The sequence below is a fragment of the Anabrus simplex genome, chromosome 1 (genome assembly GCF_040414725.1).
Source record: "Anabrus simplex isolate iqAnaSimp1 chromosome 1, ASM4041472v1, whole genome shotgun sequence".
In the NCBI taxonomy this organism is placed as follows: domain Eukaryota; kingdom Metazoa; phylum Arthropoda; class Insecta; order Orthoptera; family Tettigoniidae; genus Anabrus; species Anabrus simplex.
The window spans coordinates 1,254,447,777-1,254,471,459 of record NC_090265.1 but is presented as its reverse complement, the minus strand read 5'-3'; the positions used below and the strand labels follow the sequence as shown (position 1 = coordinate 1,254,471,459).

The 23,683-nt window shown below is 39.4% G+C and overlaps 1 protein-coding gene across 1 annotated transcript in view; it reads right to left on the bottom strand.

Annotated features, from left to right (window-relative positions):
* Positions 1-23,683, bottom strand: part of DCAF12 (DDB1 and CUL4 associated factor 12-like protein) — a 102,941-nt gene that overhangs the window by 11,624 nt on the left and 67,634 nt on the right. The window contains exon 4 of the mRNA XM_067137659.2: positions 11,588-11,744. Within this exon, the coding sequence (XP_066993760.1) occupies positions 11,588-11,744 (157 nt within the window). The remainder of the gene's footprint in view (positions 1-11,587; positions 11,745-23,683) is intronic.

The following is a 23,683-nucleotide window of genomic DNA, read 5'->3' as shown; positions in this document are numbered from 1 at the left end:
GATTGTTATCAATGGAATACTGTGTAGGAAGGATACTGACTAGAAGGTGATTGGGGATTTAAATGAGACTATGGAGTGGGTATGTGGGAAACTGGGAGTGAGATTTCCAGAGATAATGGGTGGGTAGGAGACAGGGATCTGCGCCCAGATGGCCTTCACTTAAACCGCAGTAGTACATATAGTTAGGAAACTTGTTTAGAAGGGTTATAGGCAGGTACATTCAGGGAAACGGGGTGGCCTAGGGAGTGGTGTTAAGCGAACAGGGAACCGGAAATCAAGTAGGGATGACATAAAATTATTAGTGCTCAACTGTAGAAGCATTGTAAACAAAGGAATTGAATTAAGTAATTTAATATATGTAATAATACTTACCAGATATTGTAATAGGAGTTGAATAATGGATGCAGAAATATTCTCAGGGAACTGGAGTGTGTAACATAGAGATAGGATAGGAATGGTAGGAGGGGGAGTATTCATTCTGGTGAAAGAAGAATTTGTAAGCTACGAAAAGGTTAAGGATGAAAAACATGAAATTATGGGTGTAAGGCTCTTAAGATAATAGGCAACTTGATGTCTTTGGAGTGTACAGACCAGAAAAGGGTAGCGCTGACAATGATTGAGAATTATTTGATAAGATAATCAGTTATGTTGGAAATAATATGGAAAGGAATGTGATAGTAGCGATGATCTCAATTTACCAAATGTCAATTGGGAAGGTAATGCGAACGACAGGAAGCATGAACAACAAATGTCAAATAAGCTAATATGGGAAGGACAGCTGATTCAGAAAGTGACGGAACCAACTAGAGGGGAAAAAATATCCTGGACGTAGTGCTGATAAAACCAGATGAGCTCTATAGAGAAACCGAAGTAATAGATGGTATTAGAGATCACAAAGCTGTTTTTGTCTTAGTTAAATATAAATGTGATAGAAAGGAAGGTTGTAAAAGTAGGGCTATTAGGCAGTACCATATGGCTGATAAAACAGGCATGAGGCAGTTTTTAAAAAGTAACTATGATCACTGGAAAATGGTAAATAAAAATGTAAACAGACTCTGGGATGGATTTAAAGCAATTGTTGAAGAATGTGAAAATAGGTTTGTACCTTAAAGGTGGTAAGGAATGGTAAGGATCCACTATATTATAACAGAGAAGTAAAGAGACTAAGAAGGAGGTGCAGGTTGGAACGAAATAGGTTTAGAAATGGTTATGGAAGTAAGGAGAAATTGAAGGAATTTACTAGGAAATTGAATCTAGCAAAGAAGTCAGCTAAGGATAACATGATGGCAAGCACATAATTGGTGGTCATACAAATTTGAGTGAAAAATGGAAGGGTATGCATAGGTACTTTAAGGCAGAAACAGGTTCAAAGAAGGACATTTCAGGAATCATTAATGAACAAGGGGAGTGTGTATGCGAGGATCTTCAAAAGGCAGAAGTATTCAGTCAGCAGTATGTAAAGATTGTTAGTTACAAGGATAATGTCCAGATAGGGGAGGTGAGTAATACTAAAGAAGTATTAAAATTTACCTATGATAACAATGACATTTACAGTAAGATACAAAAGCTAAAAAACTAGAAAAGCAGCTGGAGTCGATAAGATTTCTGGGGATATACTAAAGGCAATGGGTTGGGATATAGCAAATACAGTAGAGACAATACGCGACACTTACGGATTTAGCCTTGTTAAAATGGGAGACAATTCGACGGTGGCACTCCTAGTGACTTGACCTGAAAAGTCGCGCTAAATTCAAATATCAATGGAAATGCATATACGAAAATGGATAAATAAATTACGTCTAGAAAGAAAGTCTTATTGAGATATTAACTTCGAAGTTGCTAAAGCAATTCTGGGTAAATGAATGAAGAATTATTTAAAAGGTTATCACTTAAAGACTGAAATTAGACATATAAACAAGATGTGATATGGACTGCTGTGAAATGACTTGATCTTTCATTTATGCATTACTATTTTTGCTTTAGCATTTCTGCCTGAACTTTTACGGTTAGATTTGTGTCTTTTTTCTCATTTAAAAAACATTGTATCGTCACATTAAGACACTTGTCAATAAAAATATTGGCACATTCCTTACACACATGATGCAATGAATTAACATTTAAAAGCTGGACAATTTTCCTCTTAACATGAAGTCTACTAACAGAAAGAAAATCTATAAAATCCCGGCTTTAATCTGAGAAGAGGGATAAAAGAAAGAAAAGTATGAAAATGTTGTCGATAGTAATGCTTTGAGGAATATTTACATACAATTAGAGTAAAAACGTAACATACCCTTGGCTGTATAGTCGAGGATTTTTAAAGTCGCTGGCCTGGAAATGATCTGAACAGATCTTATAATTCTTATATAAGTGTAACGTCCCTTCTTTCTTGTACACCTTATCCAAATCACTTCTGTGACATTTCAAAACTCACAGATCACACCTACAACAACACATTGGTATTGAAGGTTAACTGCTGCACTATACAATAAAATATGCGTATTGTATTTTAAGCCAGTTAAAATATGGGTCGAGCAGGTCAGAAGATTATGAAGTATTATAAATATCTCTTTGTCACTGGAAGAATATATATGCAAACACAATATTTCTTACATTTTCTTGTCACGAGGGTAGCGAAAGAAAGACGGCGCATTCTTCTCTACTTCACAGTTACTGCAGCCAAAGACAACACATACCTTTCCCCTCATGTTGAGAGGAGATATCAAGGAATGACACACGCTACTATTTAATTATGTCAACTCACTGAAAACGCATAAATAACACCAAAAACTTCACACACAAATACACGTGCTCTTATGACAGAATCAGTAGTTTTCAGGTCTATTCGCTAGAGAGAGCTCCAATAGCTGTCCCTCGATATCTCGCTCAGTGTCACGTATTGTCTCTACTGTATTTGGATATAGTACCATATCTGATTGATTATTATTTGGTTGAAGGAGCTATGCCAAATGAATGGAAAGCTGCTATAGTAGCCCCTGTGTATAAAGGAAAGGGTGATAGACATAAAGCTGAAAATTACAGGCCAGTAAGTTTGACATGCATTGTATGTAAGCTTTGGGAAAGCATTCTTTCTGATTATATTAGACATGTTTGCAAAATTAATAACTGTTTTGACAGAAGGCAGTTTGGGTTTAGGAAAGGTTATTCCACTGAAGCTCAGCTTGTAGGATTTCAGCAAGATATAGCAGATATCCTGGATTCAGGAGGCCAAATGGACTGTATTGCGATTGACCTATCTAAGGCATTTGATAAGGTAGATCATGGAAGACTACTGGCAAAAATGAGTGCTGTTGGACTAGAAAAAAGAGTGACTGAATGGGTGACTATATTTCTAGAAAATAGAACTCAGAGAATTTGAGTAGGCGAAGCTTTATCTGACCCTGTAATAATGAAGGAATGAATGAATGAATGAATACTAATCTGCATTTAGGGCAGTCGCCCAGGTGGCAGATTCCCTATCTGTTGCTTTCCTAGCCTTTTCCTAAATGATTTCAAAGAAATTGGAAATTTATTGAATGTCTCCCTTGGTAAATTATTCCAATCCCTAACTCCCCTTCCTATAAATGAATATTTGCCCCAGTTTGTCCTCTTGAATACCAACTTTATCTTCATATTGTGATCTTTCCCACTTTTATAAACGATACTCAAACTTATTCGTCTACTAATGTCATTCCACGCCATCTCTCCGCTGACAGCTCGGAACATACCACTTACATGTTATAAACCTCATTTTAGGTCCGTATTGAAAAATTTTTAACAGTTCAACAATAATAAAGGTGTTTTAATTTATTCCACCTATTCAATACTTATATTTTCACTTATAGTTGTTACATAATTAAATTCTTAGTTACATGGGACATGTTTCGCCCTCAATTAAGGGCATCTTCAGCCTAAATACAATAATCAAAAATACAACTAAATTAAAAGTGGAAGTTAAATACAATCATCAAAAATACAACTAAAATAAAAAGTGGAAGTTAAAAGTTTAGTCTGTTATTAAAATTCGGAACAATAAAAATGTGAAAAATGATAAAATAAAAATATGCTAATGGAAAACTGTCTTATGATTAAACTATAATCTTGTCGGAGACTAAAACTTCTATTAAAATCAATAATCAATCATTAATCAATAAAATTAAGAACAAATTATCTACGAATCTGATACCAGAAAAGACCAAAAAAACTGAGTATGCTACATTCACTTTTAATAATCCAGCTATACACCAGATTACTAGCGTATTCAAGAAACATAATTTTAATATAGCTTTTAGAACTACTAATACTAACCAGTCCATATTCTTTAATCATAAAAAAGTTAATTATGATAAGAATCGTTATTTAGGATCAGGAGTATACAGACTTAAATGTACTCGGTGTAATTTTTCATATGTTGGACAGACTGGGAGAAATTTTATGACAAGATACATGGAACATGTTAATGCGGAAAAACATAGGAAATACTCAGCGATGAGTTTGCATATGAGGGAGACTGGTCACAGATTTGAATCCATAGAGAAAGACTTAGCGATAATTAGAAACATACAAAAAGGAAGAATGCTGAACGAATTAGAAAGTTTATACATCTATTTAGATCAGACGTACAATAAGCAAACGAATCTCAATGAAACCACGGACAATAAAAGTATGCTACATGAATTAATGCCGGAATTATTAAAGTCAGTTAGTTCGAATAAATTTAGGATACCTAATATATTTAATTCTTCAAACCCTAATACTCCTCCCATACCTACAGATATTAGGCCTACTTCCAGCAATGCAGTTGACTCCGCCCCTTTGTCAGCCTCGTCACATTTGACTCCACCCATCCTCTCCTCCCTTCCGCACTCCCCTATTCCTTCCCCTCCGAGTTCACTACCGCCTCTGCAGCACAGTTATAACACCAGACTCAGAGCCAACAGACGGGCAGCAACCAACTCAACAGTAGTTAACAAATAACAACTTCCACTTACATGTAAGTCCTCATCTGTTTCAAAATTATGTAAGACTGAATTCTCTCCTTACGTTCAATTTCTTATTTCTTCTTTTCCTTCTCTTACAGAAAACTTATTTCTGCATCTGTTGACATTTTCTGGCAAGGATTCAGCCATTTTATTACCTACCGGTCTAACGGCCTCTTACAATTTTTCAATAGACGCTTCTGCCTTACTTGCTACGAATTTCATCAGCGGCCTTGAAAAGATTGTATTCATGACAATCAAGTTTATGCTTGTGTACACGCCCTCATGTCGTTGGCTTTTTATTACTACCACTTTGATTTTCCAATATTTTATATGAACTGTTTTAATTAGAATTTTAATAGAAGTTTTAGTCTCCGACAAGATTATAGTTTAATCATAAGACAGTTTTCCATTAGCATATTTTTATTTTATCATTTTTCACATTTTTATTGTTCCGAATTTTAATAACAGACTAAACTTTTAACTTCCATTTTTTATTTTAGTTGTATTTTTGATGATTGTATTTAACTTCCACTTTTAATTTAGTTGTATTTTTGATTATTGTATTTAGGCTGAAGATGCCCTTAATTGAGGGCGAAACATGTCCCATGTAACTAAGAATTTAATTATGTAACAACTATAAGTGAAAATATAAGTATTGAATAGGTGGAATAAATTAAAACACCTTTATTATTGTTGAACTGTTACATACCACTTAGTCGAGCAGCTCTTCTTAAGACGGGAATTCCTCAAGGCAGTATTATTGGACCTTTATGTTTTCTTATTTATATCAATGATATATGTAAAGAAGTGGAATCAGAGATAAGGCTGTTTGCAGATGATGTTATTCTGTACAGAATAATAAATAAGTTACAAGTTTGTGAGCGGCTGCAGGGTGACCTTAATAGTGTTGTGAGATGGACGGTGGGCAATGGTATGATGATAAACGGGGTTAAAAGTCAGGTTGTGAGTTTCACAAATAGGAAAAGTCCTCTCAGTTTTAATTACTGCGTTGATGGGATGAAAGTTCCTTTTGGGGATCATTGTAAGTACCTAGGTGTTAATATAAGAAAAGACCTTCATTGGGGTAATCACATAAATATGATTGTTAATAAAGGGTACAGATCTCTGCACATGGTCATGAGGGTTATGAAGATGTAAAGACAAAAGAGTAGCGTTACAAAAATGTTGCTAAGTTTGGGCTGGGAAGACTTGGGAGAAAGGAGACGAGCTGCTCGATTAAGTGGTATGTTACAAGTAATAAATCTCATTGTAGACCATATTGGACATCAGATTATGAACATTAAAACAAGAATAATAGTTAACACCACCTTTCCAATATTTATCTTTCCTTAAATTTAGGAAATAAACATTACAACAGGCGTTGTAAGATGGGACATGTTTCGCTTAACCGTTGTAAGCATCATCAGCCGAAATAAATCTTAGCCTAAAGTTAGGTCAGGGCCCCGAACCTAGTGTCCTTAAAATATATAGTAGCCTAAGAATCAACATTTACATTTAGAAAATCAAATAGACTTAAAACTGGTGTGAAAAAAAACATAGAATGTTACAACATGGCTAAGAGAAAAACACACAACCATGTTGAAACAGAGGATAAAAACAGAAAGTACAATACAGAGCTGGTAGTGAAATAATTAAAATCGTTAGGATATAATTGCTACCAGTCAGTCAATCAGAAATGTTCAAACATAAAAGAAGAGTGAAAATATATATGAGCGTTCATCTCGGCTAAGTGAAAAAAACACGTAATCGTGTCCAGAGGTTAAAAACATAAGGTACAACACAGAGCTGGCAGTATAATAATCAAAATCATTGCTACCAGTCAGTTAATTAGAATGTTCATAGATAACAAAAATGATTATAATCTTTTAAATGAAGAAGTAACTAAATCGCACTCTTGTATAGATACATGAGTCGGGCAAGAGAAATCACATATTGTAGCAATATGTGGAGTAGTAACACTTCAAACAGGATTGATCACGCCTGAAGCCGCTTATAAGGTGGTATGTTCCGCGCTGTCAGTGGAGAAATGGCGTGGGAGGACATCTTCTCTTGATGCTTGGTGTTTTAAGGGGCCTAACATCGAATGTCATCGGCCCCTGGGAGGACAGCAGTAGATGAATAAGTTTGAGTGGTGTCTTTAAAAGTAGGAAAGATCACAGTATGAAGATAAAGTTGGAATTCAAGAGGACAAATTGGAGCAAACATTTGTTTATAGGAAGGGGAGTTAGGGATTGGAATAACTTACCAAGGGAGATGTTCAATCAATTTTCAATTTCTTTGCGATCATTTAAGAAAAGGCTAGGAAAACAACAGATTGGGAATCTGCCACCAGGGCGACTGCCTTAAATGCAGGTCAGTAGTGACTGATTGACTGATTAATGACCGTGACCCGTAGCGATATAATCCACATCGTAGGTGCAAACTCTAGGCCTATGGAGTTTTACAATTTGTAGCAGCTCCACCTTTGCATATCTGCAGATATCCCTGGTACATTATTTTGCACCAACCACTGAACAATGATATCTTTTCAGTCTTTCATTGTCGGTGCTTTGTTTAGTTGCAAAGAGTGACAGGGGTCATTGCCCATAACAATTATGGAATTGGAATTATGTTTGGTAGCAAAGCATTTTTAAACCACGTTGTAAAAGTAATCCCATTCATTCCTTCGTGATAATCATGAGTGCTCTTGATTTGAAAAGAAGCATAGTTCTCGGAACAGATCCATTAACGATACCTGCATGAAGCAGAATAGGCCTACTTCCCTTCCCAAAAGGAGCTTTGAAAGTCCCTGCTACAATTTCATTTGTCCAGGCCACCGTTTTAGAATGTCGGGCATTTACCCACATTTCATCTAACCACACCATTCTATCAGGACTAGTCTTCAGAATTTTCCTCAAAAATCTACCTCGCCATGCTAAAATTTCACTTCGCTCCATCGCAGCTTTTCTCTCTGAAACTTTCTTCCAACAAAAGCCAAGTTCTCTCAGTATTTTACTTAAACTGGTCTTTCCTCCACTGAACAAGCAAGATTCTTCCAAAGGGAAATTCCCTCCTCACGTAATAACTATAAATATGTCGCCTTATGGCATCCTTATGAAGTGCATCTAGTGATGTTTTCGAACAATGTCTCGGTCTTTGTTTTTCAGGGAGTATGCAGTACTTCAGAAGGTGTATTAAGATCCACTGGACAGTTTTCTTTTGTTACACTTTTCACAGTTGTCCTACCTACTTTTAAAGCATCACAAACTCAATCTACCACTTTTGTAACAGGAAGAAGAGGCCCACCATTATCAAGCTCTTTCTCAAACTATTCACGCAGCCGGTATATAAATTCATGGCTTTGGCTCTTATAACAACTGATTTTTTTCTTAGTCGTTTCCGATGATCCACTGGCCATTCCACAATAACAAGAACAAATAGCTTACACACACCGTGAACACATGCATTTCATGCAGGCTAGAAAGCATCTGAGGCCACGTGTTTCTCTTCAAACAAGTGGCATCACTGAACTAGCCGTACACGGGACTCATGGCGACATGAACGGCGATTGGTCTTTGCTGTTAAATCTTAAATCTCACGCCAGTGAAGTCAGGCATTGCAAACCGTAGCAATTATTCTACCACTAGCAGAACTTTTAGTATTCTTTGCGGTAAAATAACTTTAATTAAAACAATAATATCAAATTGACGAAGGGTGTTGGTTTCAATTATTTAATATTAAAGTCATACGGCACAGTGTAAATTCATGATAGTGTTTTCAAGGTGAAAAATGGTGTATGGATTTTGGTGCCGGGAGTATCCGAGGACAAGTTCGGCTCACCAGATGCAGGTCTTTTCGTTTGACTACCAGAGGCGACCTGCGCGTCGTGATGAAGATGAAATGATGATGAAGACGACACATACACCCAGCCCCCGTGCCAGCGAAATTAACCAATTACGGTTAAAATTCCCGACCCTGCCGGGAATTGAACCCGGGACCCCTGTGACCAAAGGCCAGCACAATAACCATTCAGCCATGGAGCCGCACGGTTTTCAAGGTTATATCTATAGTTTCAAGTTGACACAGGTTGGCGATACTGTTCTCTCCTCCCTTTTATTCTTTACATCACAATCTGTCAGGGCCGGACAGGCAGTGGCTGGACTATGGTTCTCCCAATGTCTTGGGAGTCACAGTAATCCCCCTCTGTTTTTCTTCATGTTTACTAATGTCATTACTAGCCTGACTTTGATGATATTTAAATCCTCCATGGAATACCTAGTACTCTGTCATAAATACGAAGGCCATCCGGAAAGTGATTGGCCTACCCATTTGCGCAATAAAGACATAGGAGTAAATATTAAAAAATATACACATTTTTATTGGAAAGAGCATACTTTACACTACTTCTTCACATAATCTCCAAGCATATTTAGGCATTTGTCATAACGTGGGAAGAGTTTTCGTATTCCAGCATCATAATCCTCCGCCGCCAGCGTATTGAGATACGTAGTCACGGCTCATTTAATTTCTTCATCGCTTTCAAATCTTTTTCCCGACAGAAAGTCTTTAAGCTTCGTAAAGAGATGAAAATCCGAAGGGGCCAAGTCTCGGCTATACGGGGGATGGTTGAAGGTTTCCCACTTGAATTGCTGCAAAAGTTGTTGTGTTATCGCAGCTGCATGAGGCCTGGCATTGTCATGAAGGAGAATGACGCCTGTAGACAATAGACCATGTTTCACAATACGCATTAGCATTAATTTGTCTCCACGGGCCATAAAATCAATGAGCAGTACACCTCGGCGATCCGAGAAAACGGTTGCCATGAGTTTCCTGGTGGACAGAACTGTCTTGAATTTTATTGGTTTGGTTGGTGAATGAGCATGATGCCACTCCATTGACTGTCGTTTACTCTCAGGTGATGCATAACAAACCCATGTTTCGTCCCCAGTAATGAACCGAGTCAGGAAAGAGTCTCCTTCATCGGAATAACGTCCCAGAAACGTCAGTGCTGCAGCCATACGCTTGGTTTTGTGCTCCTCTGTAAGCATGCGAGGGACACACCTTGCACAGATTTTTGAATAATGCAGATGGTCTTTGACAATTTCATGAACAATTGTTCGAGACACATTAGGAAAATGTTCATAGAGTTCATCAATTGTGACGCGTCGATCGTTCCTCACGCATTCGTCTACTGCACTCAGCAGTTGGTCTGTAATGACAGATGGTCTCACTGAACGCTCCTCATCGTGTGTATTCCCCCTTCCCAGGTTGAAGTTGCGACACTGGCGCCGAACAGACGACTCATCCATCACATTGTCTCCATACACCTCCATTAATTGGCTATGAATATCACAAGGTCGAACGTTTCGTGCATTAAGAAATTTAATCACAGCCCTCACTTCACAACTGGCGGGGTTCTCATTTGTTTAAATATTTTAAAAGATCACAGGCACAACACAGGCAATGCTAGCGTCACGCAACCTCGCACAGAGAAGGCAAACAAGCCACTGACGCGGTCTGACCTTGCCCAGCGGCTAGCCGAGTCGCCAGCGCTTCATGCGGCGCTAACGGGTACTACTTTCCGGATGGCCCTCGTATCACATATTTGATTTCTTAGATATGATGCGACATTGAGAGGCCTCCAGAGAAGCCTGGTGGAGGTCTTTCAATCAATCAATCAATCAATCAATCAATCAATCAATCAATCAATCAATCAATCAATCAATCAATCAATCAATCAATCAATCAATCAATCAATCAATCAATCAATCAATCAATCATCTGAATTTAGGGCTGTCGCCCAGGTGGCGGATTCCCTATCAACTGTCTGCCTAGCCTTTTCTTAAACATTTTCAAAGCACTTGGAAATTTATCGAACATTTCCCTAATAATTTATTCCAATCCCTTATCTACTCCTCATCTTATAAATTAATATTTGCCCCAATCTGTCTTCTTGAATTCCAACTTTATCTTCATACTATGATCTCTCCTACTTTTAAAAGCTCTACTCAAGCTTATGCAACGCCAACTCTCCGCTGACAGCTTGAAACATACCACACAGTTGAGCATCTCTTCTCCTTACTTCCAGGTCTTTCAGCCCAAAGTTTGCAACATTTTCGTAATACTACTCCTTTGTTGGAAATCACCCAGAACAAAACGTGCTGCTTTCTTTTGAATTTTTTCCAGCTCTTGTCTCAAGTAGTTGATGCCCATGAGCAACCTTCATGCCTGGGGGTAGGAGGGTGGGTGATGATAATGAGGTAGATCAAATAACATCAAGGAGCTGCTCAAAGCTTAATGTCCCCATCCAATGGACAAGTAGTCATCAATGGCATATACCCTTACTCCATATGAACCCTGTGGAATGGTTTGGAATTGAAACCACGCTTTTGGCATGGAATCTAGGGATTGGAAATTATATACCATCACCTCTCCTACCCTGCAGGCCAACATTCTGAAGGTGAAAAGTTTTTCCACTAATGGGACTCGAATCAACTAACCATGGTGTCAGACCATGAGGGCTTGATGCCGTAACAATCACGGCCACTGGGTGGGTTATTTCTTAGATGGGAGAACTTTCATTTAATTATCATACATAATATTCTTACCACATCCACTATATCGCGTGGGAATTTTCTTCACGGCCTGAAGTGTGCGAGCATCTAGAAGTAATGTATATGAACGGCAGCCAACTGCATACATTCCTGTGTCTTGCACAGCAAGACACACATTCTCTTGACATGATGGGAGCTTTCGTGTCAATTTCTGAAACCCATAATTCACACATTACCAGCACAGAATAAAATTAATCTAACCGATTACCTAATTTTACAAAAGAGACAAATAACAGAGGTAAGCAAAAATATTAAAATAAGAATTACACTAAATTTTTATGCTTAAGTCTCTACATATTGGATAAAAGGATGCAAGAGCAGAAGTTGAACAGGTTAATTCGTGGAACAATTGTGTATTATATAATAGCAATAAAGAGCGTATTTCTTAGTGGAAAAATTAAATTATGCATCAATTATGCAAAGAGAAAAAATTCAAAGAAATCTTGGTGGAATTTTTTGAACTACTGGAGTAATAAGTCAAGCTGTATACAAATTCTTTTGTAATGCAAAATAGTGTTCTTTGAGTTTCTAAACCAAACCAAATCAAATCAAATCCCTTGGCGCATGGAGGAGCCATTGCCTACTAAGTGACCACTGCTCAGCCCGAAGGCCTGCAGATTTCGAGGTGTCATGTATTCCGCGTGACTGATCCCCTGGACCATTATTCTTAGCTTTCTAGGCTTGAGCTGCTTTCTCATCAGACAGCTCCTTCAATTGTAATCATGTAGGTTGAGTGGACCTCAAACCAGCTCTCAGATGAAGGTAAAAATCCCTGACTTGGCCAGGAATTGAACCCGTGGCCTCTGGGTGAGAGGCAGGCACACTACCCCTACACCGCAGGGCCAGCTGTTTAGAGTTTTTAACATATCAGAAAAACAAAATACTGTACAGGAAGATTCAGCGCTCACTCTCAACTCAATAAACTCAAGCTAATGCATGCCCTAATTTTTCCAATAGTAACCTATGCCACTGACACAGATGCTCAAAGTAAGCGACAGTTGACTCCTTCGAAATATGGCAGACAGAAGGATGCTACAAATATCTTTGACAGAACATTGTACAAACACATCGATCGTAGAACAACTACAAATCGGAGATAGAGACTTTCCCCCAGAATTAGCAGAAGATACCTGAATTACTTTGGTCATGTTATGTGCTGAATGACCAAGCTTGAAAGCCCTCACCTGCTATCCTGAACATAGCATTGGAAGGGGAGATCGGAAGGGATAGACGAGGAAGAGGGCAGGAAGTGGCCATGGCCTTAAGTTAGGTACCATCCCCACATTCGCCTGGAGGAGAAGTGGGAAACCACTGATAGTTCTTAGAAAGGTAAATGAGAAGCGGCCGAGAGGAAGGAGAACTACCCGATTTGCTAGATCAATGGGTCTCACTGACTGGTCTGAGCCTACATGAAGTCATACTACAACTGAGGCAGTGACATAATGCTACTGAGAGATATGTATCCAAAACCTTGCTCTTTGTAAATGGGAACACTTCTAGCATTGATACAAATTTTGAAATTCAGTGGAAGCAGAACGAGGTTGGAATCAACATCACATATGACTGGTCAAAAAACTCAAGTATTAACGAACAAAAGATCCAATCCTCAGTAGCTCAGGCGGCAGCGCGCCGGCCTCTCACCGCTGGGTTCCGTGGTTCAAATCCCGGTCACTCCATGTGAGATTTGTGCTGGACAAAGCGGAGGTTTTTCTCTGGGTACTCCCGTTTCCCCTGCCATATTTCATTCTAGCAACACTCTCCAATATCATTTCATCAGTCATTCATTAATCATTTCCCCAGGAGTGCGACAGGCTTCGGCAGCCGGCACAATTCCTATCCTCGCCGCTAGATGAGGGCTTCATTCATTCCATTCCTGACCCGGTCGAATGACTGGAAACAGGCCATGGATTTTCTTCATTAAAGAACAAGGGGAGAGGTCAAGTAAAAAAATGAAATTTGAAATGATTGTATTGGATAACAGAATTAATATACAGTGGGTCACCATAATATTTGGACAACATATAATGGAATGTTTCCTGACATAATATGTTCGCAAACAAACATACATACAACAAACACACATCCAACAATTCATGAGTATTTAGCCCACGTAACACAACGAGTTTAAATGTCAGGCAAATTGGTGAAGTGTTCTGAGAGTGATAGAAAAGGAAATAATGAGATACTACACATCACTTTATTATTCGGACACGTCGTGGTTACTCCATTTGCACATGACTACCTTACCCAAACGTAAGGAGTAGGATACGTGTCTCTGAACTTCACTGCAGTGAGCCGCTGTACAGAATGACAGGGATTAGTCTGCACGTACAATGGGGCGCATAGGCAGAAACACAACGTCTGAATAGCGCGAACTGGTTATTTTCCACAATGAAAATGGGCGCAGTTGCAGAGATATTGCGCAAATGTTGTGTATGAGTAAGAGTACTGTCAATGACATTGTACGGCGATTTAAAGAAGAGGACAGGATTGCATTTATACCACAAACGGGTCAACCGAGAAAACTAACTGATCATGAAGAGAGACTTCTCTTACGAAAAATAGGAAACAATCCTAAACTGAGTGAGCTGCAACTTGCACGGGAGTTAAAAGAGGGAACTGGTAAATCAGTGCATCCTGAAACTGTGCGCAGCACTCTTTGAAAGGCCGGATTCAACGGGAAGGTGTTGATGAAAAAGCCATTTGTCAGTGACGTGAACCGAAGGAAAAGACTGAAGTTTGCCTTGCAATATGTACACGATGACACAGAATGGAGGAAACAAGTGTTATTTTGTGATGAGAGCAAATTTAATATTTACGGATCGGATGGAAGGAGAATGGTTTGGCGCAAAACAAATGATGAATAAAAACCGAAACATTTGCAACTAACTGTCAAACATGGAGGCAGGAATGCAATGGTATAGGCGTGCTTTTCATCTGCTGGAGTAGGTGAAATGTCGTTTATTGAACATACAATGGACCATAAACAGTATCTAGCCATCCTGAAGCAGAATTTACACCAAAGTGCAACAAAGCTTGGGATCAGGGAAACATTTCATTTCTATCAAGATGATCTCAAGCATAAAGCGTGGAATATCCGAATGTGGCTACTGTTCAACTGTCCAAAGGTGCTTGAAACTCCACCCCAGAGCCCAGATCTCAATCCCATTGAGAATTTATGGGGTGAACTTGACAAGAGAGTGAGGAAGTCCAAAATAACATCAAACAACGAACTGCAACAAAGACCGATACAAGAATGGGCTAATATTAGCCCTAAGGACACAGAAGAGTTAGTGTGTTCTATGCCACAACTAAAAGCCATCATAAACCAACGTGGCAATGCCACCAAGTACTAGATTGATTTAAGTTCCATGTTATGCTACAGTTTCTCTCATTACGATCCTTGTGTCCAAATATTAAAGTGGTTTTGTTGTGTGATAAAGTGACGACTTATTTTTTATCTACGTCATTTTTGTGGGATCCAACCCGCAATGCCCCACATTCTCAGAAACTATCATAAACAATAATATTACTGACCAAGGGACTGCTTCTAAAGCAAAATCCTGAATCAAGGATGGTTGTCTAAAGGGGTCCAAAATCCAGGTCACTGCGGTACTTATCAAAAGTAGTGTAAACTCACGGTGTTTTACACATTACGGTACTACTCACAAGTATTGTACATCGCACAGGTAATGCAGACCTATGGTGTTTCTCACATAATGGCGCCACTCATAGGCAACACCACCCACGGTGTTCCTCACCTAGGTGTACTAATCACAGGCGTCGGTATTCCCGTGGTGTTCCTCACATAGTGGGTATTAATCACAGGCAACACAGACCTACGGTGTCGCTCATATAGTGGTACTATTCACAGGCAATCCCAGACCCGTGGTGTTTCTCACAATGGTACTAATCATGGGTACTGGAAAACCAATACAGATTCACCCTCTGTTGCTACTAATCACAAACCTATTGTGTACCTAACATAGTGGTACTACTCACAAATAAAGGAGAGCCTTGGTCGCTCCTTTTAGTCGCCTCTTACATGTCACGTCATATGGTGTCCAAATATTACGGCGACTCGCTACACAACTCAACAAATGTTCTCTCTTCATCAAATACAAGCAATAATCATACCAATTTACAAGCAAGGAAACCGAGAGGTTGCAACAACAGCTCTTTTTTAATTCACAAGACTAACCTTTTACGTGTAGTGGAAAGAAAAATATAACCAAAGACAGATGAATATTTGAATCATTTGAATGACAATCAGCTTGGATTTAGATCCTAAAAGGGATTCAATTTTTCAATTCATACAAGGAAATCAAGAATAAGTACTCATAAGGTTTCTTCTTTCTTTTCAAAATCTTAAGATATAAACACTCTGGGATATGGAGAGGGATTATGGTGTCAAGACAAGGAGATTAATTTAAATCAAAGACAGTTTTGTTGCAGATCACGTTGTAATAATGGTCAATGGAAGAACCTCTTCGAAGAACAGTATGGATTCAGGAAGGGGAGATCAACAACTGATTTAATCTTTACAGTCCGTCAGTTAATGGAAAAATACTATGAACACAACCGAGATTTGTGGTTAGCCTTTCTGGATATCAAGAAAGCATTTGATGCAGTGAATAGAGAGAAGGTGTGGGAAGCACTAAAGAAAATTGGAATACAGGATGACATGATACACTGGATTAAGAATTTGTATGAAGATACCCGAAGTAAAGTCAAAACACCTGTAAGAATGACTGAAACCTTTGGTATAACATCTGGGTTAAGACAGGGTGGTGTTCTGTCCCCTCTTCTTTTCATCACTGTGATGAACGAGATTCAGAGAAAAGTTCACCAAACCATTGGAGGTAAGAAAATGAAAGTTATATTGTTCGCGGATGATATATGCTTGTGGGGAGGCTCTAAAGAAGATCTTCAAGGACAAATAAACTCCTGGGCAGAATCTGCTAAAGAATATGGACTCATCTTCAGCCAAGAGAAAAGTGAGGTTATGGTCATGAAGAGATACGGGCAACCAATGGGACACATTGAAATGGAGGGGAAACAGCTACAGATGAACCATCAATTCAAATATCTTGGAAGTGTTATCTCTGATACTGGTTCTATAGATAAGGAAATTTCCCACAGAATTCAGGCAGGTAGCAACTTTTACAAAATAGTTAAAGACATAATATGGAAAAAGAAAATACCAACAAAATGTAAGAGAGACATATATGAAACTTATTACGTACCAATCCTGACCTATGGTTACGAAACATGGACCATGAGAAACAAAGATGTTAGTAGAATCCAGGCAGCAGAAATGAAATTTGTCCGTAGCATGATTGGCAAAACACAGAGGGACAGAGTCCGTAATGAGGAAATCCGCAAGCAGGCTCAAGTTGTAAGACTGCAGGACAAAATAACAGTGCAGCGACAGAGATGGTATGGACATATGCGACGCATGGGTGATAACGGATTACCAAAACAAATGTACGATCTAAAACTTGAAGACAAAAGACCAAGAGGGCAACTAAGACTCAGGTACGAGGACATGGTGAAGATTGGCATTCAACAGAGAGGACATACTTTGGAAAGCATTGAAGAAGGAGAGAAGTTCAGGGACCGCAATTAGTGGAGAAGCCTTGTTTCCGACCCATCGCTGGAACGACGTGGGGTATGTATGTATGTATGTATGTATGTATGTATGTATGTATGTATGTATGTATGTATGGAAGAGTTAGTTCTTACATCAAAGTATCGGTAGTTACAGAAGTGAGACAAATTTACAAGCAACAATGCAACTGCAACTCTTTGCAGCATGGAGGTTAGCAGTTGTAACCGCCTAAAAATTGTCCGTTCATGCAATGTGGCTAGCTTCAAGCTTTTCAATAACTGCATGGCTGTTGCTGTTGCTAACTACTCATTTCTGTTAATTTATATATTTGAGAACTCAAAAACAAAGTACTGTAACTGGAGAAGTTGAGATGTGTAATTAAGAAAAGAAAGAAGAAAGAGAAAAAGTAACATGTGCATGATGGAACACAAAAGATGAACATTTTCTCTGCTGCATAGAGTTCATTTGGTACAATCGAGTGAGTTGGCTACCAAGTTCACGTTGCATAGATGTGAACTTGCATTTGTTAGATGGTGGGTTTGAATCCCATCATCAGCAGCCCTGAAGATAGTTTTCCATGGCTTCCCATTTTCGACGATGATGACGATGCTTGTAGTTTAAAGGGGCCTAACATCGAGGTCAGCGGCCCCTAATGGTACGAAATGAAATGGCAACAAAAAATGCAAAATCATCCACTGACCAAAATAAGAAAATTGTCATGAAGAATGAATGGATGGATATGAACCCCAAAAAACAAAAAAACAATAAACAAACAAACAAACAAACAAACAAACAAACAAACAAACAAAAAACCAGTGGATCAGATGTAAAAAAGATCATAAATAATACTATTACTGACCAAGGGACCACTTATAAAGCATAATCCTGAATCGAGGATGCTTGATGTCTAAAGGGGTCCAAAATCCATGTCTAAGGCCCCACAGAATGGTACATGTCGAGAGTAAAGTAGAACCATGGTATTTGTCATGTTGGGGTACTGATCAAAAGCAGCAAAGACTCACGATGTTCCACACAAGATGGTACTACTCACAAGTATTGTAACGCAGACCTACGGTGTTTCTCACACAATGGCACCACTCATAGCCAACGCAAACCGATAAGGTTCCTCACCTAGGTGTACTAACCACACTATCCCGTGGTGTTCCTCACATAGTGGGTACTAATCACAGGCAACGCAGACCCACGGTGCCGCTCATATAGCGGTACAACTCACAGGCTACGCCCAGACCCACGCTGTTGCTCACATGGGTACGACACACGGGTACTGGAAACCCCCAGGCCAGTCTCTTTACTGCTACTAATCACAAACCTATTTCATACCTAATTTAGTGGTACTATTCGCAAGTACAGGCAACCCATGGTGTTCCCCGCATGATGGTACGAATCAAAAGTAGTTTCATGGTTCTAATTCAATCATCCCTTGGTCGCCCCTTTTAGTCGCCTCTCACGACAGGCGGGGGATACCGTGGGTGCCTTATTCGTCTGTGTCCCCCACCCCCAGGGGGTAAAGAGAGAGAAAAGAAGAAAGAAGGGATCCGTCAATTCAAAAAATGAAGTAACGGACGAAGAAAGGCAAGGGCCACGAAGGGCGTGAAAATGAAAGACTCCCTAGGCCTCGAATGCTCTAATACCGTCGGGATCGGAAAAGAACAAGAGTTTACCAAAGGATGTCGGATAGGATAGATGAAAGTGAGAGCCCGGCACAAGTAAGTGGAAGCAATGCCGAGACTCAGCTAAGGGCCCTGTGGTCGCCAATCCACACTCCCAATTTGAGAGCCCCTTGTGCCCCTTTTAGTCACCTCTTACGACAGGCAGGGGATCACCACAGGTGTATTCTACATGTGCGTCCCCCACCCGCAGGGCGTCTTCCCATTTTCACGATGGGCAAGTGCTGCAGCTGAATTTTAATTAAGAACACAGCCACTACCTTCCCAATCCTAGCCCTTTCCAAATATTGTATCACTGAAAAACTTTGATGTGTTAACATAAAACAAGGAGCAAAAAATCAATCATTGTGCTCATCAGTAGGTTTCGTCTTTGGTTTATTATGCATATATTGCATATAAGCAATTGCATATTTGGAGTAGTTCTCCCTTACTAGAGAACCTTATTATCATAGGGTTACACAATAAATAAAAAGTGGTAAATATGCAACAACACCAGCCTCTTGTAACCACAGCTTTAGTTAAGCATTTAAAATTACCAAACTCAATAGCTGCAGTTGCATAAGTGTGGCCAGTATCCAATATTCGGGAGATCGTGGGTTCGAAACCCACTGTCAACAGCCCTGAAAATGGTTTTCCTTGGTTTCCCATTTTCACACAAAGCAAATGCTGGTGGCTTTGTGGTACATCGGATGGGTTGGTTCTAGGAAAGGATGGTCATATTTCCAAATTTCTAGACATCAACTGTGTGATTGCATGCAATGAAAAGCCAATAATTGAACCTCTTGACACCAAAAATGTTAAATACTTGCAGAGACACTCAAGAGGTAATCTGAGACAAAAATAGCCATATCTATTACTGTCAGTGTCAGATACTTTCGGGAATCCATAACGGCAAAAAATTTACTCGCTATAGCGGATTGTCGTTATATCCGATTTCTTGTAAAAGTCGGGAAAACCCTCATAATCGTTAAATTCAGTATGAAATGGCAATTAGTTTGTTCAAAATTTGGGTTTTTTTTCGGATAATATCCACACTGCGGAATCCTTGTTTGTTGTTTTCCAAAATCCGGTACGTGAAAGTGTGTGTTTAATTTCATTCTGAAAAAAATATATTACGGTATTTCTCGGAATCCAAGACGACCGCCACCTTTTCCTTCAAAAAAATTTAATCAGGCTTGAAAAGTGCTTTGTAAAATCATATGAATGTCTTTCTTATACAGTACGCATTTTTAGACTGTAGACGCCGAGCACTTTTTGTGGTGTGCATAACACAGACTATTTCACTACGCAGGTTGGTCATTTGTGTTGATGAAGTGTAATTTACTACTTATAGTTCTCTACAGAAGGTGCTCAAAACGGCTACCACGAGTTGTAATGCAGGTTTCTATGCGCCGCATCATTGACTGTCTCACTCGTTCCCATATTTCAGGTGTCTGTCGTATCTGCTGACACCCTTGCTCTATTCACCGATGCAGCATTTCCACGATATGAATAGGTATGGCATACACGACCTTCAAATGACCCCATAAGTAGAAGTCTAACGGATTGAGATCGGGAGAACAAGCAGGCCACGGTGTCGGTCCCTGACGCCCTATCAATTTGTTTGGGAATAGCTTATGTAAAATTGCTCTAGCAGCAAGAACAAAATGAGGCAAAGCTCCACCATGCATGAATCACATGCACGGAATTGAATCGAGTGGAACGTCTTCCAACAAACCATGTAAATCATTTGTTAAAAAGGCGCAGTTACTGGTAAAATGAAAGGATCAATTAATGTGTCACCTATTATTCCAACTGTTGTTGATGTCTGGTTTGTATAAATTCTCTGGGATTTTCATACGCCCAGACATGCATATTGTGAGAGTTCTACACTCTATTTCTGGTAAACTATGCTTCATCGATAAACAGAATAGCAGAGAGGAAATGTTGTTCCTGAACACACATCTGTCGTAAACAGGTACAAAATGCTGCTCTGGGTGGAAAGTAAGCTGCACTAAGGTCTTAGTGACTCTTTGATGTTGATATGAAGGTGATTCTCGTAGAATTCTCGTAGAATCCTCCACACTGTCATATGACTCACATCCACCCTTGTCGCTAATTCCCTGGTGCTGCTCCCGCTACTTTTTTCAGTATGGTTGAAAACTCGTTCCTCTGTGTCAGGTGTTCTTGTGCTCCTAGGTCGTCCATTATCAGCAACACGTCTGCCAAACGAACCTGTTTCGCAAAGACGCTCATGTATTCTTTGAAACGTCTTGCTGTTCGGTAAACATCTATCAGGAAAGTGTTCCGCATACAAACAATGGGCTTCATTTGTGTTACACTGAGCCCATCCATACAGAAGGTGCATGTCTGCCATTTCCTAATTCGAGTACCCCGTTGTATCATGACTTGTACTGTATGTGCACTCAATAACAACTGACAACATGAATCACTCCACTCTAGCATATGACCTGTGTGGAAGTGTTTACTTTGCTAAGCAACTGACATCACGTGGCTATGAATGCAAAATAAATGTACACAGACTTGAATAGGGACGAAATGTACAAGTGGCCTGTGTGCCCTACACAAATGACCAACCTGCATAGTGAAGTGGTCTGTGTTATGTACACCACAAACAATGCCTGTAAATGGAAACAAAAATCAAATAAACCATATGTTTACAGGACATGTTCTGCTTGTTGTCAGGCCCTCTATCAACTCCCCAGAGCTTTTCCACATATTTAGTTACACCCTGTATATAAGAAAAAGGTCCAATAATACTGCCTAGAGGAATTCCACTCTTAATCATTACAGGGTCAGATAAATATTCACCTACTCTAATTCTCTGAGTTCTACTTTCTAGAAATATAGCCACCCATTCAGTCACTCTTTTTTTTCTAGTCCAATTGCACTCATTTTTGCCAATAGTCTCCCATGATCTACCTATCAAATATTTTAATCATGATACACCAGAAACAAGTGGAAAATGCTCCACTTCTGAGATTCATCTCTGTAAAAATAGAGAAAACGGGGTAGTCAGCACCAGCAAACAGAACGTAACTCAGGAATCACACTCGTACGCTACAACAATAAGAATGTTATTGTAGCCTCAACTGTGCTGATGTAGCACCTGGAGGACATGCCAGAAGATGGGAGAAATGCTGAAAATTGTTGTGTGTGTCCTCCACACTCAAGCTCCGCAACCCGCCGCATCACCAATGTTTTCAGAGCCTACGAGAGGACTGCACTGCGCCTGGCATGCTCGTCTGTGACGTCAGCCAGCGCTATATAAGGAGCGACGTTCCTCGCCTTACCGAGGACTACCCCAGTGTCCAACGACCAGACCACACCGCAAGTCAACACGGAGGCATTCCTCTTAAAAATGTGTCTTGAACAGGTGGACTGATTGCTGGTCGTAAGGTCTCACCTTCGGACATTGCCTCATCTTCCCTGATTCCCGTAGCCACGTCGAGCCCCGAGTCAAGCATTCTGCTACACTCCCAAGTCCTCACCAGTGCTCCGACGACTATCTTAGCATTCTGCGAATTAAGATATTGATGCAAGTTCCTTGCACGTCTACAGTCCAATACTAGCATTATACTAACACGACTCTCTCTACAAGTAACACTTGTTATCCCTCAACAGATAGTTTTCGACTATCCAAGGACATTTCCCAGTGAAATAGACTATCTCCTCAAGATAGGTGTGAATATGTATATAGGACTCTCTCTCAATAAATATATATTTGTGCCACAGACTTCCAGTCTATCATTTAATAACAGCATTAACTGCGTGCAATCAATCAAGCTTCAAGACAAGTTTCATTATATCTCTTGTAAATACTGTATAAAACTACTGAAGCAATAAACTTTATGTTGTGTTACTGTAAACCAAGTTCCTTGTATACAACAAAAATAAGTACATAATAGTAATTTAGCCAGCATGTATAATTTTATGTAATATGCACACGCAGAGCATCGATTGACTGGATCAAAATATATCAGGTTACCACATCAGCATCAAAAACAAGTAATGGTACTGGCCTCTAATTGCATTGTCTGAACATCTCCATGAACAATGCATGGCAACTTTACCGTTTGACCCCAAAGTACAAAAAGCAAAATGTAGACCTGCTCAGATTCACATGGTATATCGTTAGGGCATATACCTAGTACGAAAGTATCCTCACGCATGTTGGCAGAAGTGCATGTCAATACCAATACCACCTCGACACAAGGGAAAAGCAAGTGCATTGCGTGCACTGTGGTAAAGTGTCCAGGAAACAGTGCAAAAAATTTAATGCTGGCTGCCACGTCCTTTGCTTTGAGCATTTCACTCGCACTAAAATGGACTGGATTACAAAAAGAGTGTAGCTGAAAAATACAGACTAAACTATTCTGAAGTTCTATTCATAGTCATGTGTTTTTATTATTAGTAGAGTGACTGTACTTGCTCAAAATTTGGTATTATGTGTATAACAAGTAATACAAACATTTTGTGAAACAGTGTGCATTCTAAATTGAGACCAAACTGTTCCTCAATTATGTTTTAAATCATTTATTTTGTAATATTTATTGTGCTAATTGAACATTTATGTGACTAATACTTACTAAATTCTGAATTATTACATTCATACTGTATGAGCTTAAAATGCAAAGAAATGCACCTTCATCGAGCATCTCTTTTACCCTATCCATCCACACTCACCGTTGACATATGATGATATGGAAAATCTCTGGAAAAATAGGTTAAATGAAACCTAAAATGATCATAACCTGTTCATTTAGGTTACAAACAACTGGCCTAACAAAA